Consider the following 18,956-nt stretch of genomic DNA (forward strand, 5'->3'; position numbering starts at 1 on the left):
TCAATACTTTTCAGCCTAGAGTTAGTTGTATTAAAAGCAAACTTTTGTGACTTGCTGCAGAACACATTTGACTTTCATAGAAAAGACGTTTTACAATTAAAATTTTCTCTATCATAGGCCCTGCAAGAACTTAAGAACATGTAAAATGTACATTTTACACTCTAGAATTACATTTGATCTAAATGATTGCATGATAATGTGATTTTAATATAAACCCTACTTTGTATCAGAGTAGAGTTTGAATGTGCTAGTTCATCAAATAACAATCCACATGAAGACATGTCACTGTGCCCAGATACATTATGCTGAATATGAGCTGACCAGTCTTTGGTCTTAATCAGTTAAGAAACCTGCTTAAGGGCAGCACATACGAATATTGAAATATATGGTTTGGCCCAGTCAGAGCATGCTGACCTCAAGATGAGCAAGCCACCACAATACCACCAAAATGGTAGTATAAGTTCAGATAAATAATTATACCCCCGCTTTAAAAAAGAGGGGGTATACTGTTTTACCTCTGTCTGTCCTTCCGTCAGTCCATCCGTCTCATGAATATTTTTCGTCGCATTTTTCTCAGGAACAACAATACAAGGATTTCTGAAATTTGGTTTCAGGATTTATCTAAGTCAGCTATACTGTGTGATGTGTTTTCAGATTAATCACTTGACAACTTCCTGTTTACCGAACATTTGTATGATTTTACACATGATAGCCAAGTTTAAAATTTTCGTCACATTTTTCTTAGGAACTACAATACAAGGATTTCTAAAATTTGGTTTCAGGATTTATATAAGTCAGCTATACCGTGTGATGCGTTTTCAGATTCATCACTCTACAACTTCCTGTTTACCAAACACTTTCATATTGGATGATTTTACACATGATAGCCAAGTTTAAAATTTTCGTCACATTTTACTCAGGAACTACATTACAAGGATTTCTGAAATTTGGTTTCAGGATTTATATAAATCAGCTGTACCCTGTGATGTGTTTTAGATTCATCACTCTACAACTTCCTGTTTACCGAACACTTGAATATTTGATGATTTTACACATGATTGCCAAGTTTAAAATTTTCATCACATTTTTCTCAGGAACTACAATACAAGGATTTCTGAAATTTGGTTTCAGGGTTTATCTAAGTCAGCTATACCATGTGATGCGTTTTCAGATTCATCACTCGACAGCTTCCTGTTTACCGAACACTTGCATATTTTTACACTATTAATATTATCCACTTGCGGTGGGGGTATCATCAGTGAGCAGTAGCTCGCAGTTTCACTTGTTAACTATGTTTTTATTTGCTACATTTACAAGAATGGAATATTGAATAATTGTTTGATATTAACATTTGTTTAACAGATGAGACAACTTGGAGATACAATGAGGCCAGGTGATGTTATACTATCCAATCATCCACAAGCTGGTGGCAGCCATTTACCAGACTTGACTGTCATCACTCCTGTAAGTCATTATTTTTCATTTAGATTTCTTATATCCAATCAAAATCAATGTTATTGCTGCTATCTGCCAGACTTCACAGAATTGAAACAATCTATCAAAGTTTAATGTAATTATACTGAATGACTTAAATTAGTATCTGCTGCTTCTCTACCAACTACACAACATTAAGAAGTAAGAATAGCTGTTTGGGAGATAACATGTTTTATTATACTTCATGTCAAAATGCCAGATTTTGATTGGCTAATACGAGGGTGTCAATTTACTCTATTACCCTTCATGGAGACGCTTGATCAAGTGTGCGCTTTATTAAATACGACTATATCCTATGACAAATACTCTATCACCCTTCACAGAGACGCTTGATCAAGTGTGCACTTTATTAAATACGACTCTATCCTATGGCAAATACTCTCTTACCCTTCACGGAGACGTTTGATCAAGTGTGCGCTTTATTAAATACGGATGGTTATCTACAATATATCACAGTTTATAACTTTGAATTTTAAAAAATCAACATTAATAACAGAACATTCAGTATAATAAATTAAATAACACATAGCTGAGAGAGGGTGATAAAGCAGATTGGAACCCCTCGAAAAGGCATTGTCAACCTTGGCTTCGCCGCGGTTGACAAGGTTTTCTCGGGGTACCAATCTGCTCTATCACCCTCTCAGCTATGTGTTATTTATATATTGGTGTTTTAGTGTGTTACATGTACATGTATATGCTTTCTTTTTATCTTATGTTTTACTCATGGATCAGGTTTTTTTCTTCGATTTTTATAGTCATCTGATATTGAAATATAAATTCATACCTGCCAACTTTTCAAATTTCCATGTGGGATTTTAAGTTCATAATTCAGGTCAACACTTCCCATAGGGATATCCCCATTAATTAGGATAGTAAGCATGGCATAAAAGGAGATTACATTGTCTGCAAGTGCAAATATTATGATATAACCTTAAAAAAAAACTTTTCTCAGGTAACAACTTCGAGTGATTTTTCTAATTACAGGTTTTTTACAAGTCAGAAGAAAAAGCAGTGTTTTTTGTGGCAAGTCGTGGCCATCATGCTGATATAGGGGGTATTACACCTGGGTCGATGCCACCTCATTCTAAATCAATACATGAAGAGGGTGCTGTTTTTAAATCATTTGAACTTGTGAAAAATGGAGTGTTCCAAGAAAAAGGTATAAGACTCATACAAATGACAGCAAATTATATTACTTTATAAAAATAAGAATATTTGGAATGATTGCCAATGAAACAACTATCCATCAGAGTTAAAATAAACTGATGTTAACAATTATAGGCAACCATCTGCAATCAACAATGAGTAAAAACCATATGTAGTCTGCTATGAAAGTATAAAACAATTCATGAGAAAACTAACAGCCTCATTGATAACAAAACAATTAAGGAAAAACAAATATGACAGATATGAACCTTTGACGACCAATAAACAAAATAGAAAAAAATCTTCTCACTAAAACTCAAACCAGATGTAGCAGAGAATTTATACATCCCTAATAAAACAGACACAAAGTACTGATCTAAGAGTACTCACAGTTACTTACACCTAGTTCAAATCTAATAACAAATATCATGCATCTAAGACTAAAATCTCAATCTGTGCACATCCAACATCCAAGGGATTTAGTATAAAGACATCGTTACCAGACAGAGAAAATACAAAATATAGGTATTGACTGATTGTAGTACTGTGAGTGTGATTATGTGTATGAAAATAACACTTAGTATGGATTTAATTTACTGATAACCAATTCAATATTTAAACAAATAAAAACAAAATTCAAAGATCTAAATATATTGTTAACTAGTAACTGTTTGGAATAAGTTTATTACGTTTGATAAGTTTACCATGCAGATTGTATCTAAATATTTAGGCAGCTAAAAGGTAAAAACACAAAAATACCGAACTCCGAGGAAAATTCAAAAAGGAAAATCAAAAATCAAAAGGCAAAATCAAAAGTCCAAACACATCAAACGAATGGGTAACAACTGTCATATTCCTGACTTGGTACAGGCATTTTCTAATGTAGAAAATGGTGGATTGAACAACATCACCGTCAATATTTGGATTTTCTGTTCTGTTTGTAATAAGTTTCTCCAAACTGGCATACCAAATCTATGTATCTTTGTTACTTTATTCCTTTCCACTGTTTTGTCCAAACTTCTTTTCCCAGCATATTATTCATAAAAGAGATGAGCATATAGGACAAATTTGTGATCATTTATGTTCATGAAATCTACATAAATATCTTTTGTAGAAACTTTAGTTTTTAACAGTATACCAATATGTTTTTAATTATAATCCTGTAAGCATAGTATTTAAAACATGTTATTTTCTTTCTTGTTACTTAGCTGTTACTGATGCATTGAATGCACCGGGAAATATTCCTGGTAGTAGTGGAACACGTAATCTTCATGATAACTTGAGTGATCTAAAAGCACAGGTTGCAGCCAATCAAAAGGTAAGAAATCAGCAGATCATTATGCAAAACAGTACATATTTGAAAACCAAATTTACAAAGTCAATGTAGTCTTAGTCAGAGTTAAGTTTTAGCTTATCCTGATATTAATGTTTTGATAAAAAAAAGAGGGACAAAAGATACCAAAGGGACAGTCAAACTCGTAAATCTAAAACAAACTGACAACGCCATGGCTAAAAATGAAAAAGACAAACAGAAAAACAATAGTACACATGACACAACATAGTAAAACTAAAGAATAAACAACACGAACCCCACCAAAAACTAGGGGTGATCTCAGGTGCTCCGGAAGGGTAAGCAGATCCTGCTCCACATGCGGCACCCGTCGTGTTGCTTATGTGATTACAAATCCGGTAAATAGTCTAATTCGGTAGGTCAAATTCATGAAAGGGAAGGGGATTGCAGTTACGACGTAAGGCACATATCCGATATCATTTGTGAAACGGTTATTCCATAACAGTCAACCAACTCGTGATGGCGTCTGTAAAATTTACGAAGGGATGATTTCAACTTCACCATTTGGAACTCTTGGTTTAATAGCTTCCTTGTGTTTAGCTTGAAAATTGCTTTCTGCTAAACAAAAATGCCAGCATTATTAAATTGAATACAAAAAATAAACCGGAAACAGGAGACAATTTAGAAAGAAAGAAAAATGATAAATCACTATCTAAAAATTGATTCTTAACTCCATTTTTGTTAAAAGGAAAATTGCCTTTTTTTTCTTTCTGTGAAGCCTTTAAGAGATTGGGGTTTATATAAGAATAGATAAATTGTTTTCTTTGAATTTAATAGGATTTTATATTGATTAGATTTATACCTGTGTAGCCAAAAATTGAAGCAGTGTTTAGTAACTGCTTGACTCAAACTGCTCGACCATCCAACTGTCTGAAGAAAGGGAATACTTGCTGTAATGTGTACATGTCTGTCTTGCAGGTTTCATCGGACCTTGACCTCTTTTAAATTTGGAAAGTATAGTTTAACATTAAAAGTTTATGATTGCATGACTTTGTCTGTTTGTATTTGCAGGGTATAAGACTGATCAATTCTTTGATAGATGAGTATGGATTAAATGTAGTGCAAGCTTATATGAAGCATATTCAGGTAAGTCCTTTCAGGTAGAATCCACTGAACAGTTTTTATAAGCCTAAACATTAACTTAAGAACGCTTTAACAATTTGCATAAAACTATGGGCAATTGTTTATATCTATTAACGTGAGCTCCCTTTCATTTTTTATAAATTTTAGATTATATGTTTCCGAGTTATGGGGTTATAAAAAAGGGTGATTTTCCAGTTTTTGGACAATAACTTAAAAATTCTTTCACCAATTTGCAAGAAATTTTGGTGAATTTTTTATATCTATTGATATGACCTACTTTTTGATTTTTATAAATTTTAGATTTTATATATCTGAATTAAGGGGTTTTATTTATTAAAAAAGGGGGGTTTCCAATTTTCAGACAAGCTAAAAATGCTTTCAGCAGTTCTCATGAAACTTTGATGAATTGTTTATATCTATTGACATAAGCTTCGTTTCGATTTTTATAAATTTTGATTTTTTTGTGTTTCCGAGTTGTAGGTTGTTTTATTAGTCTGCTAACTTTTGGTTTTTGGTGTGCAGTTAAATTTACGTTAGCAGTTCACGTTTTATATACACCTCATTCCTGCTTAGTTGACTTTGAGATTCTATGTAGGTTTTGTAATGTTTATGTTGATATAATGGTATTCTATTGCATTAAAATTCACATATATATATATATCTTATGTTCAAGCAGATTGAATCTCCAAGTGCACTATAATCAAACTAAAAATATTGTATAATTAAATGTTTTTTGGAAAGATTATGTTTTATCTGTGTCCTCTTTATGTATAGTCAATCAAATTCTTTTTTTTAACTTTGTTTCATGGCAGGTAATACTGATGTCTATTGTTGGATTTTGGCCTTTGCTTAATAGATTATTTTTATTTTTGATAATTTTTAGCATAATGCTGAAATAGCTGTACAGGAAATGTTAAGAGAAATTGCAATACATACCAGAAGTCAAACAGGAAGTACCAGTCTAATGGCAGAAGATAGCATGGATGATGGTGCCAAAATTGCTATCAGGGTGGATATTGATGAGGAAAAGGTTTTTAAATACTGAGAATCAAGTAGATATAAAATGAATGATGTTTTATTTGTGGTTTGCATTTGAAATTTCTAAGATGTACATATTATATCAATTTTATTCATTTATTGATGGTATGCACATATTTTAGAAAGAGTTAAAGAATTTTACTATTTGTGGATTTAGGGGCCTGATCATAATTCTTTCATTGATTAGTACAGATGACTTGATGATTATTAGATGGTGTAAATTAATTTATTATTATGTAATTACACAAACTTTTTCAATTTTATTTTTTTATTCAAATTAGTAGCAAGGACAATCTGTAAACAAAAAATGCTATAATTATTTCCTTTTCATCCTTGTTAAATGATATAACTTTAAAAATTTTCTGACTTTGCTGTGATTTTACATCCAAATGACTGTAGTGTGTAGGTTCAATCAAAATCTTTTATCAACTTGCTGGCTAGCTGAATGGTGAAGTCATGGTTGGTGATGAGGCTCCCGCAGGGTGAAAAACAACCTGTGACATCTTGGTTTTTTAGAGGCTACTTCCGACCTGAGGGCCTTCTAAAAATGACCTGAGACCTGTAAAATTTGGAATAAAAGACCTTCGACTTCACCCTTTGTGGTCCTTAATTTTTCTCTAGAAGCCCTTGAATAGGCTGACCCCCTATGTTTTGGCTTTTGTTTTCAAATTTTGAGCTCTAGTTTCAGATTTTTAAACATAGTGCCCTTTGATACCTTGCGCAAAAGAAGCGCCTGTTTCTCCTCTACAAGACCTATATAGATATACCCTGGGACACCCCTCATTTTTTTTTCTCTAGAAGCCCTGGAATATGCTGACCTCCCTATTTTTTCACCATTTTTCAAATTTTCAGCTCTAGTTTCAGATTTTTTCACATAGCGCCCTTCAATGCCTTGCGCAAAAGGAGCACCTGTTTCTCCTCTACAAGACCTATATGGGCGTTTTTCAATAAAAGCGTACTTTTCAGACCTAAAAAAAATGGAAAATCAACTGGTCTAAAATTTAATTTCAAGAGTTATTTTGAATACCTCTATAATAGACCTGCTTGTAAACAAAAAGTGCAATCTTAAATATTCTTTAAAATGATATTATTTGCATAATTTGTGTACTGTTTTGTAGGGGACTTTTGTCCCCTACGAAACTTCTTCTAAACACACACACTTTTTGCAATTTTGAATGTTTCCGATAGACATTCTAGTTTGTTTACTTTAAATACTGGACAAATATCATTTTTTTCTGAATTGGAAAACCATTTTTATCGATAAAGATTAGACAGTACTTCACACATGAAGGTTCAACTTATGTTACGTAGTGGACATTTTGATGCGTTTTGTAGTGGGCAAAACCGTTTCGTAGTGGACAAAAAGTTTCGTAGTTGAAATCAACCCTATTATATGTTAATAAAAACTTAATAAAAGTTACTTGAAACTAACCCTTGTTACATGTTTTGCACGAATATAATTGAAAAAAGATTAAAAAAGACTACATGGTAGTGGTAGTGTCCACTACGAAACTTTTTTCTCCCATACTTGTTTCGTAGGGGACCGTTTCGTAAGGGACGTATTCGCATGTTTTATTTTTTTCCCACAATCCCTATATTGCAATAGTAACAAGACTGAGTGTATTCATCAAAGCATTTATCAAGCTGTACACTGATATTTTTTTCATAATTTTAAAACCAGATACTGAAGGAGATTTGACCCGTTTCGTAGTGGACATAATCAAAAATACGATATCACTCTGGTCCATTTAATGTGCTCAATTTTTCTTACCAACAATTTAAATTGCCGTTATAAAAGCATCACTTCTTTTGTAAGACCCTAATGTTTACATCTCTTGAAAACAAAAATTACATTGATTTTATAAAACTGTTAATTTGCAAATTTTAACGACTTCGTTTCGTAGTGGACATTTTGTTAGGGACACACCTTCTGAAAAACCTATATTGAAAGCTGTTTATTAATATATCTTGGCTCTGAACATACTTTTGAATTATTAAAGAACTTATGTAAAGTAAAAAAAAACATTTATGTCTTCATTTTTATACGATATTTTAGAGTATGAATGTTGTACAAGCGGTCTAGGGACATGCCATTTTGGTTGTTTTGGACCATTCAGGAGTCAATATCTTATCAATCCCTCTAAAAATAAACTGTTTCTTTGCTTAAAAATGTTAATTCTAATTCAATGTACTGACTGCACAAAAAATTAATCTCAAAGATCAAACACATTTTTTTAAAGTGGCTGGGACAAGAAAATACGTTTTTATTGAAAAACGCCCATATCCTGATCCCCCCATATAATTTTTCTCTAGAAGCCCTGGAATAGGCTGACCCTGTTTCTGCATATGTGTATGTTACTTTGATTAAACAATGACATCAAAGGTGTTATATTTTACAGAACTAATTTTACATACATTCTTAATTGAAGTGGGTGCATTGGTGGTCCCACACCTACAAATAATCCGTTAATAGATGCATAGTTTTTGTGGTACTGAATATTAGCCCAAAAAGGGAACTGACTTGTTTTATAGATGAATGGGATGAAGACCATTTCAAAATTGAGTTAAAATTGCTATATTTGGACGAATTTTCTGCCTTTTTGAATATTTTTTTATTATTGGTTGTTGTCTTATTTTGTTTTTTGGTTTCTCGTTATATCACCTTATTGTTCACTAGCTTCAGCCTGGTTATATTTTTTGTTATTTTTGAGAAGATCTTACTAAGTTGCAAAACTTGTGTCTAATTCATTTGTCATTTTGAACAATTAAATATGTTTAAACTAGTAGGTAAATCCAGCTCTACATCCCCGGTGATTTTATATGAGATCTTGGGACTTACTCAACATGAATATAAAGGGTCAAAAGTACATCCAAGCATATAACAGACCAATATCTCTGACATGTATTTGCTGCAAGATCATAGAACACATTGTTACAAGCAGCATTATGAAACATGCTAAGGCAAACAACTACCTGTATCCACTACAACATGGATTTCGAAGTAAAAGATCCTGCGAGACGCAACTCTTAACATGCATTGATATCATGGCCATTGACAATTAAAGCATCAAAGAGCAAGCATACAAAACTCTAATATGGCCCAACTAGAATACAGAAATGATACCAGCCGACATTTACAAAATACAAATACAAAAATAAACAAACAAACAAACAAAAACAAAAAAACAAACCAAACATATTTTCTCAATGATAAGAGATACATACTTTATATTTACATTGCGTGGAGGTGTTATTCATACAATATTATTAATTCAAGCCATTACAATTAGCTTTAATACTATAAAAGCTCTTAACAACATTATGTTTGCTTTAAATGAATGTTCAAATCATACATATCCCTTATTCCAGCTACACTTACAGTACTAATGTCCGTATCATTACTTTTCAAAATGAAACTAAACTTATCTTGTTCAGTGTTCACACATATTAGCAAAAGATGGAACTATATCACTTGAATTACAAAAAAGTACATTTCTATTAAGTTCTAATGCTTTACATTGAATGAGGAAATGGAACTCATCATCAATTCCATCCTTACAAATTGGACTATGCCACAACAGTATGGGACCCATATCATCAAAAACATATTGAACAAACTGAAAAAGTTCAAAGGAGTCTCCAAGAACAACGCAGAGAAGCCAGGCTCACAATGATGTACTAGATCGTCAACGACAAAGTAGCCATCAGCAAAGACTTGTACTTCTAATGACCAACTATAAAAAAAAAAATATAGAATATCCAGACTTACACAACAGCATGGATACATGGTACTAATAGGAACCAAAGACTGCAGGAAATGATCCTTCTTTGTGAACACCACCAAAGACTGGAACAAGCTTCCCCCGCAGATCACCACAACACAGTCATTTGAGACTTTCAAATCTCAAATTACCAACCTTACAAACTAAATCCTGTTTTTAACCATGCAAACCCAATCTGGCAGTATATTCAGAGAGTTGAATGTGGGCAATATATGGAAAAAGAAGAAGATATTGTGTTGGATTCGTGAAATACTGAATGTTTGGTTGAAACTACTGTTCTGAAAAATTGAAAAGTTCAAGTCCTGTTTTGGTCTCAATATTGAAAAGAAGAGATATGGGTTGATTGCACAAAGACATCACATATTGATCATTAAATTTCACACAAAAATAAATCTAGAGCTGACGACACCAACTTCAATAGAGCAGGAACTTCCCAGTTACACACAGCCATCTCTGGGTGGCCTCAAACAAAACAAGAACATCCGAACCCAAAGGCACAGCAAAATGTCTAAATATCTAATTAAAATTTAAGGATCTTCATAACCTTTTGCAAAAAATGGCCATATGTAGTGTCTATGTACACCAATTTTACTCTGAGTACAGAAAAACCTGTGCACAATGGCTGGACCTATGTAATTAAATTTTAAATGCATTTTATGGTTCAGAAAATTATAAACTTTTCTTATAACTTTTTAAATAACACAAGAATCGACACATCTACATCTATACTATTGATCTGCAGTGGAAATCCATAATGCAGAAACTGTACAATGACTTGAGCAGATCCTTTAAGGGGGCTCGCAGGTCTAAATCAAATTTTTTATTTAATATAGGATTTCTCTTTATTTTTCTATAAATGAACTTTATCTTATACTTAATAGAAAAATGAAATAAAATAATGGGGTCACCGTTCATTTACGCTCACAATCTGCCTTCGAAATAAGCATACATTTTTGTTAATGTCCTTTTTTTCTGTAGAACTAATAGGAGAAATAGCAGTAATATCGAAATAAAAAAAGAACGAAATTACAGAAATCGCTTAAATTTTACAATTGTTTAGTTTATGTACAGCTTATTCAAAAACAACAATAAAAAATATAGGTCACCGATGAGTTAAAAAAGACATTTCAATTTTAATGCCAAAAAATGGCATTTTTGCAACAAAGGGAGATAATTAGGAGCTTTTTCAATGATACCTACATTTTAAAAGTCTCATGGATCCAACATGAATGAATTTTTTGGAATGATTGTTGTACCATATAATAAAGTAACAACAAATAAAGGTAATAAATAAAATTTGTAATGTAAAATTAATGTTTGATTTTTTTCTGAAAATCTTATACCCGCCATCCTCCTTAAATATAAAACGACTTCCGTCCACTAGGTTGGAAAAAGCAACCTGTGCCCTGTACATTTCTGTAAAAAATGACCTTGCGACCTTGGGACGAATTTAAAAGCGACCTGATGGGGGTACCCTGTGGGAGCCTCTGTGATGTTACATTACTCAAAATCAAGAACACTAGAAATTGTGCGTTTTATTCCTCCTTCTACTTGAGGGTAAAAAGACTACAAAAAATGAAAATAACGCCCTGTGAGTAAAAAACAAACAAACATATTAATCATAAGTCAGTTAAGTACACAAATACTCACAAAGTAATATCATACAGAAAAATAGGGAGAATGTCACTATACAGTGACTGTTCCAAAATCCTGTGTGACCCGTAGGTAAATAATTTTACTGATTTGCACAGTACATACAGTGAACTGAACTATGTGTTTTGTGTGTGAATAAATTTTCATGTTTATACTTCAAAATCAGTAAAAAACTTATGTAAACTTTATCTAACAATAGTTTTATGATAATTTAAATGTTCTTATGATTATTTTAGGGTACAGCAGTGGTGGATTTTACTGGCTCATCATATGAAGTTCATGGAAATTGTAATGCACCAAGAGCAGTAACTCTATCAGCATTGATATACTGTCTACGTTGTATGGTTGGTCATGATGTTCCACTTAATCAGGTAGCATAACTAGTTAAACAAATTCTGGAGATTTGCTGTATATCTTATTATACCCCATGCAACGGGTTGCGGAGGGTATAATGTTTTTGACCCGTCCGTCCGTCAGTCCGTCCGTCAGTCCTGTTTCTTGTCATCACAACTTCTCTCAAACCACACAACAGAATTTCACGAAACCTTTTCAGATAATAAGGACATACTATGTAGTTGTGCATATCGACAGGAAATTGCGATTCAATTTTTTTTCAAGGAGTTACGCCCCTTTGAACTTATTTACTTTAATGTACTACTGCAACACTTTGTCATCGCAACTCCTCTCAAACCACACAACAGAATTTCACGAAACCTTTCAGATAGTAAGGACATACTGTGTAGTTGTGAATATCGACAGGAAATTGGGATTCAATTTTTTTTTGTAGGAGTTATGCCCCTTTGAACTTATTTACTTTAATGTACTACTGCAACACTTTGTCATTGCAACTCCTCTCAAACCACACAACAGAATTTCATGAAACCTTTTCTGATAATAAGGACATACTATGTAGTTGTGCATATCGACGGGAAATTGGGATTCAATTTTTTTCTAGGAGTTACGCCCCTTTGAACTTATTTGCTTCAATGTACTTCTGCAACAGTTTGTCATCTCAACTCCTCTAAAACCACACAACAGAACTTCATGAAATTTTGTAGATAATAAGGAAATACTATGCATGTAGATGTGCATATTGACAGAAAATTATTATTTAATATTTTTTCTTATACAATTTCTTTTCCTTACACTTATTTAATTTCTCCAATGACAATGTGGGGACGTGGGGTATGTGATGTGCTCACTAAGGTTCTTTAATTTTCAAATTGTTTTATTACCTACGTAGGGTTGTTTGACCACTCTATATTGCATAAAAATAAACTCCTACTAGTGAAATAAGAATAAAGGAGGGAGATACACAGAGAACTAACTCTATTGCTTGACAATGCAGCTTTAGAAAAGTTTCTTGTAAAATATCATCAGATGCAGCTATTGACAGCAACAATGATCCTGAGCTCTGAAACATTATGAAAACTTACAGAATAGCATCTGCTGCTCTATATTAATGTTTCACAAGTGAAGCTTTATTATCATGTGTTCCGTTACCCTAGACAAGCAGATCCACCAGGATTTTATTTTTTGCTACCAGTCACAATGCCAATATTTCATTAAAGGCTGATTAGGGACACATTTTACTGTTTGAATAAATCATACTTTTTAATTATGTACCTTATCTAATTCTTTGTAAAAGAATGTTCTCTGTATTACTACAGATTAATTTCCAAATCACCATTATCATCATGCATAATAAATAATTAAGAGAAATTAAAGGAGAATGTTACTTTATAACATGTGATAATATAAGGACGCAGAAGTTACTTATATACTATCCTTAACTAATAAGCTGGTTGACAGTACTTGTATATGCATCTGTAGTTACCCAATATAACTTTAAAATAGATATAGGAAGATGTGGTGTGAGTGCCAATGAGACAACTCTCCATCCAAATAACAATTTAAAAATTAAACCATTATAGGTTAAAGTACGGCCTTCAACACGGAGCCTTGGCTCACACCGAACAACAAGCTATAAAGGGCCCCAAAATTACTAGTGTAAAACCATTCAAACGGGAAAACCAACGGTCTAATCTATATAAACAAAACAAGAAACGAGAAACACGTATATATTACATAAACAAACGACAACTACTGTACATCAGATTCCTGACTTAGGACAGGTGCAAACATTTGCAGCGGGATTAAACGTTTTAATGGATCCAAACCTTCTCCCTTTTTCTGAAACAATAGCATAACATCACAACATAGAAAAACATACAATAAAATATCAATTGGCAGACTTAACTCAATCAAAAAACGAATGCATATATTTGTCATTATCAATGCTGAAAATTTACATTTCATGTGTATTTTTCAGGGTTGTTTGAAACCAGTAACTACCATTATACCAAAAGGCAGTATATTAGATCCTTCAGAAAATGCTGCAGTTGTTGGAGGGAATGTGTTGACATCACAGAGAATAGTAGATGTCATCTTTAAAGCATTTGGTACTTGCTCAGCTTCTCAGGTAATAAGTTTTAAATTCAAAAATATAAGACTTTTTCTTACACTTGTGATTCTGGTCACAAGTTATGAAACTTCATAACATAAAGAGTGGATAATCTTCTATTGGCATTCTAATTTGAGTTTGGTTCTTAGCTATTTATTTAAAGGAAAAATAACTGGACAGACAAGTTGGGAGCATGTAATTCAGTTGCTGTTTTTTGCTGCATATCATACTTTGTTTTTCTTTAAATATTCTGTACATAAATCAGGGCATTAGTCTTCTTGTTTTAATTTTTCACTTTGTAATATGTTCTTTTCTAGCTTGCTATGTGGTATGGGTTTGCTCATTGTTGAAGGCTGTATGTTGAATTATTTTTTGCTAACTTCTACGTCAATAGGTCACTGTATAATTGTCTCATTGTCAGTCATACAAAAAAAGGGTTTCTAGTTCTAGCTTCGAAATTACTACTTTTGCATTAGCTTGTTATATCTAAATTGACAAAATAAAAATAAAAAGTAGAATTTTCTGCATGCATTCTTATTGGTAAGAACATTGTCTGCAGCCTTTTTTATCCAATAATTGTATGATTTCACAAAAAAATTATTGCAATCAGCATTTATTACAAAGTGATTTACTTATAAAGGTCTATATTCTATAAACAAGGAACACTTTGGAAAAATTCTATTTTGTTTGAAAGATGTGATATATTTTCAAGAGAGTTTTTGTCCAGCCTGCAACTTTTGTTGCAGAAAGCACGACATAGGGATAATGATCCATCAGTGGCGACGGCGGTGTTAGCTAACTTCTTAAAAGCTTTATATTTTAGAAGGTAGAAGACCTTGATGCTTCATACTTTGTATATAGATGCCTAATGTTACCAACTTTCCGTCAGCCATATGTCCAATGTCATTGACCTCATTTTCATGGTTCAGTGACTACGTAAAAAAAAAGTTCAGATTTTTTGTAATGTTAAATTCTCTCTTATTATAAACAAGAGGCTCTCAAGAGCCTGGATCGCTCACTTAATTTTTTTGGTTAAATCTCTCATCAATGATTATTTTGGCTTTTCAATTTATTTAAATGTTCTTTGAATCGTCCTATTTTCTTCAAAAGCAAAAAAAAATAAAAATTCTCCTATGTTCTATTTTAGCCATAGAAGCTATTTTTCTTGATATACAAGGAAATAGAATATAAAATTTATACTAGATACTCTGAAACTCATTTAGCCTAAGTTTGGCTTAAATTGATACAGCAGTTTCAAAGGAGAAGATTTTTTAAAGTAAGTCAACATGATGAACAAATTGTGAAAAAAGTCTTTAAAGGGCAATAACTCCTTAAGGGGTCAATTGACAATTTTGGTCATATTGACTTATTTGTAGATCTTACTTTGCTTAACATTTTTGCTATTAACAGTTTATCTGTATCTATAATAATATTCAAGATAATAACCAAAAACTGCAAAATTTCTTTAAAATCATCAATTCAATTCAGGGGCATTATACCTGAAAAACCAGTTACCCAATTCAGCTGAAAATTTCAGGACAGGTAGACCTTGACCGAATAAATACTTTAACTTCTTGTCTTATTTGCTCTAAATGCTGGAGTTTTTGAGATATAAGCCAAAAACTGCATTTTACCCTGTGTTCTATTTTTAGCCATGACGGCCATGTTTTTTTACGAAATAAAAAATAAAGCACAAACTTTATTTTATACACCCTACTGATCATTCAATTGAAGTTTGGTTGAATTTGGTTGAGTAGTTTTAGAGGAGAAGATTTTTTCAAGTTAGCAAATATGATGAACAAATTGTGAAAAATTGTCATTAAAGGACAATTACCCCTTAAGGGGTCAATTGACAATTTTGGTCATATTAACTCATTTGTAGATCTTACTTTGCTGATCATTTTTGCTGTTTACAGTTTATCTTTATCTATAATAATATTCAAGATAATGACCAAAAACTGCAAAATTTCCTTAAAATTACCAATTAAGTGGCAGCAACCCAACAATGGTTTGTTTGATTCATCTGTAAATTTCAGGGCTGATAGATCTTGACCTTTTGAACATTAATACCTCTTGTCAGATTTGCTCTAAATGCTTTCGTTTTTGAGATATAAGCCAAAAACTGCATTTGACCCCTATGTTCTATTTAAAGTAACGGCGGCCATGTTTTTTGACGGATCAAAAATCGAAGCACACACTTTGTGCAGGATAATCTAAGGAACAATCATGCTAAGTTTCATCCAAATCCATTCAGTAGTTTTAGAGGAGAAGATGTTTGAAAAATTGTTAAAAACGACAGACGACAACGGACGCCAAGTGATGAGAAAAGCTCACGTGGCCTTTTAGGCCAGGTGAGCTAATAATTAGATAACTATATTTGGTATGTGCGTACCTTGCAAGGTCCTCATGCCCTTCAGACATTTTTCAATTGACCTTTACCTTATTTCATGGATCAGTGAACAAGGTTAGTTTTGGTGGTCAAGTCCATATCTCAGATACTATAAGCAATAGGTCTAGTATATTCGGTGTATGGAAGGACTGTAAGGTGTACATGTCCAACTGGCAGATGTCATCTGACCTTGACCTCATTTTCATGGTTCAGTGGCAATAGTTAAGTTTTTGTGTTTGGTCTGCTTTTCTTATACTACATGCAATAGGTCTACTATATTTGGTGTATGGAGTGCTTGTAAGGTGTACATGTCTAGCTGACAGGTGTCATCTGACCTTGACCTCATTTTCATGGTTCAGTGGTCAAAGTTTTTGAGTTTTGGTCTATTTTTCAAATACTTTATGCATTAGGTCAACTATATTTGGTGTATGGAAATATTTTTTATTATGCCCCACCTACGATAGTAGAGGGGCATTATGTTTTCTGGGTTGTGCCTCTGTTCGTTCGTTCGTTCGTCTGTCTGTGCATCTGTTCGCTTCAGGTTAAAGTGTTTGGTCAAGGTAGTTTTTGAAGAAGTTGAAGTCCAATGAACTTGAAACTTAGAACACATGTTCCCCATGATATTATCTTTCTAATTTTAATGCCAAATTATAGTTTTGACCCCAATTTCATGATCCATTGAACAAAGAAAATGATAGTGCGACGTTCAGGTTAAAGTTTTTGGTCAAGGTAGTTTTTGATGAAGTTAAAGTTACATCAACTTGAAACTAAGTACACATGTTCCCTGTGATATGATTTTTTTAATTTTGATTCCAAATTGAAGTTTTGACCCAAATTTCACGGTCCACTGAACATAGAAAATGATAGGGCGAGTGGGGCATCCGTGTACTATGGACACATTCTTGTTAACTATATGTCTGTTACGCAAGTTTTATTTGACCTTGACCCCAGTTTCTCAGTCCATTGCTCAGTGTTAAGTGTTTGTGTTTTAATCTGTTTTTCTTAATTTATAAGCAGTGACAGTTGTAATAAAGCATTATATTTAGGTTTATCAACATAATATCAATGATAAGTAAAGAAGGCGAGACATTTCAGTGTGTGCACTCTTGTCTTTGGTTCATGTTGAGTTTATGTGACAGTTGTAATAAAGCATTATATTTAGGTTTATCAACATAATATCAATGATTAGTAAAGAAGGCGAGACATTTCAGTGTGTGCACTCTTGTCTTTGGTTCATGTTGAGTTTATGTGACAGTTGTAATAAAGCTTTATATTTAGGTCTATCAACATAATATCAATGATTAGTAAAAAAGGGGAGACATTTCAGCGTGTGCACTCTTGTCTTTGGTTCATGTTGAGTTTATGTGACAGTTGTAATAAAGCATTATATTTAGGTTTATCAACATAATATCAATGATAAGTAAAGAAGGCGAGACATTTCAGTGTGTGCACTCTTGTCTTTGGTTCATGTTGAGTTTATGTGACAGTTGTAATGAAGCTTTATATTTAGGTCTATCAACATAATATCAATGATTAGTAAAAAAGGCGAGACATTTCAGCGTGTGCACTCTTGTCTTTGGTTCATGTTGAGTTTATGTGACAGTTGTAATAAAGCTTTATATTTAGGTCATTTCAGCGTGTGCACTATTGTTATTTAAATATCTGGAAAAGTTAGTCATAAAGTTGTACTTGTCTTTGCTTATTTATATACTACTACTAGTAATTATCAAAAATGATCTTGAGTAAACATTTGAAGAAAAAATCAAACATATTTTTCAGTACCATTTGCTCTTCAGGAAAATGATAAAAAGGAGATAGATATAGTCTCTCTACCAGACACTAAATAACTTCGAAGCTAACAACTAAGTAAGATTTTTTTTAAACATTATTAATTAATTTAACTATAAATTTAAAGCAACACATATAAGTAACACTACAAATGTCAGACCCAGAGGATTAATAAGTAGCTACCTATATCTATAGCTTTTTTTAATAAATATTAACGTGTCCAACATTTCTGTGTGAGAAATACATAGTCCTTGTTAAAGACAGTAATTTTATTTTGAAGTTTAATATTTATTTTATTTTAAATTTTGATTATAGTAATTTTATATAAGTTTCTAATGATAGTAGTTTTATTTGAAACTTTAATGACATTCTATTTATTATGTAAAGATTCTAACAACCATGATGATTTTGTTTGCAAGCCTTCTTGTTGAATACAATAACAAATTCCCCTTACAAACTAAATGGTGTCTGACTTGTCTTTCTTTGTATATCTCAAAGCAAAATACATTCTGTCAATAGTGAAGCAGACATTTCTTTAGTTTTTATGCCCCACCTATGATAGTAGAGGGGCATTATGTTTTCTGTTCTGTGGGTCCCTTCATTCGTTTGTTCGTCCGTCCTTCCGTCCGTTCATCTGTCTGTCCCGCTTCAGGTTAAAAGTTATTGGTCAAGGTAGTTTTTGATAAAGTTGAAGTCCAATAAACTTGAAACTTAATATACATGTTCCCTATGATATGATCTTTCTAATTAAATTCCTAATTAGAGTTT

General features: G+C 32.6%; 1 protein-coding gene across 6 annotated transcripts in view; it reads left to right on the forward strand.

The window, feature by feature from the left end:
* Window positions 1-18,956, forward strand: part of LOC134721361 (5-oxoprolinase-like) — a 113,853-nt gene that overhangs the window by 37,415 nt on the left and 57,482 nt on the right. For all 6 annotated transcript variants that reach the window (XM_063584313.1, XM_063584309.1, XM_063584312.1 and 3 more), the window contains 7 exons: window positions 1,363-1,464; window positions 2,479-2,653; window positions 3,849-3,958; window positions 5,003-5,077; window positions 5,958-6,104; window positions 11,784-11,918; window positions 13,880-14,029. In XM_063584313.1, the coding sequence (XP_063440383.1) occupies window positions 1,363-1,464; window positions 2,479-2,653; window positions 3,849-3,958; window positions 5,003-5,077; window positions 5,958-6,104; window positions 11,784-11,918; window positions 13,880-14,029 (894 nt within the window). The remainder of the gene's footprint in view (window positions 1-1,362; window positions 1,465-2,478; window positions 2,654-3,848; window positions 3,959-5,002; window positions 5,078-5,957; window positions 6,105-11,783; window positions 11,919-13,879; window positions 14,030-18,956) is intronic.

Source organism: Mytilus trossulus, chromosome 6, assembly GCF_036588685.1.
Source record: "Mytilus trossulus isolate FHL-02 chromosome 6, PNRI_Mtr1.1.1.hap1, whole genome shotgun sequence".
Taxonomy (NCBI): Eukaryota; Metazoa; Mollusca; class Bivalvia; order Mytilida; family Mytilidae; genus Mytilus; species Mytilus trossulus.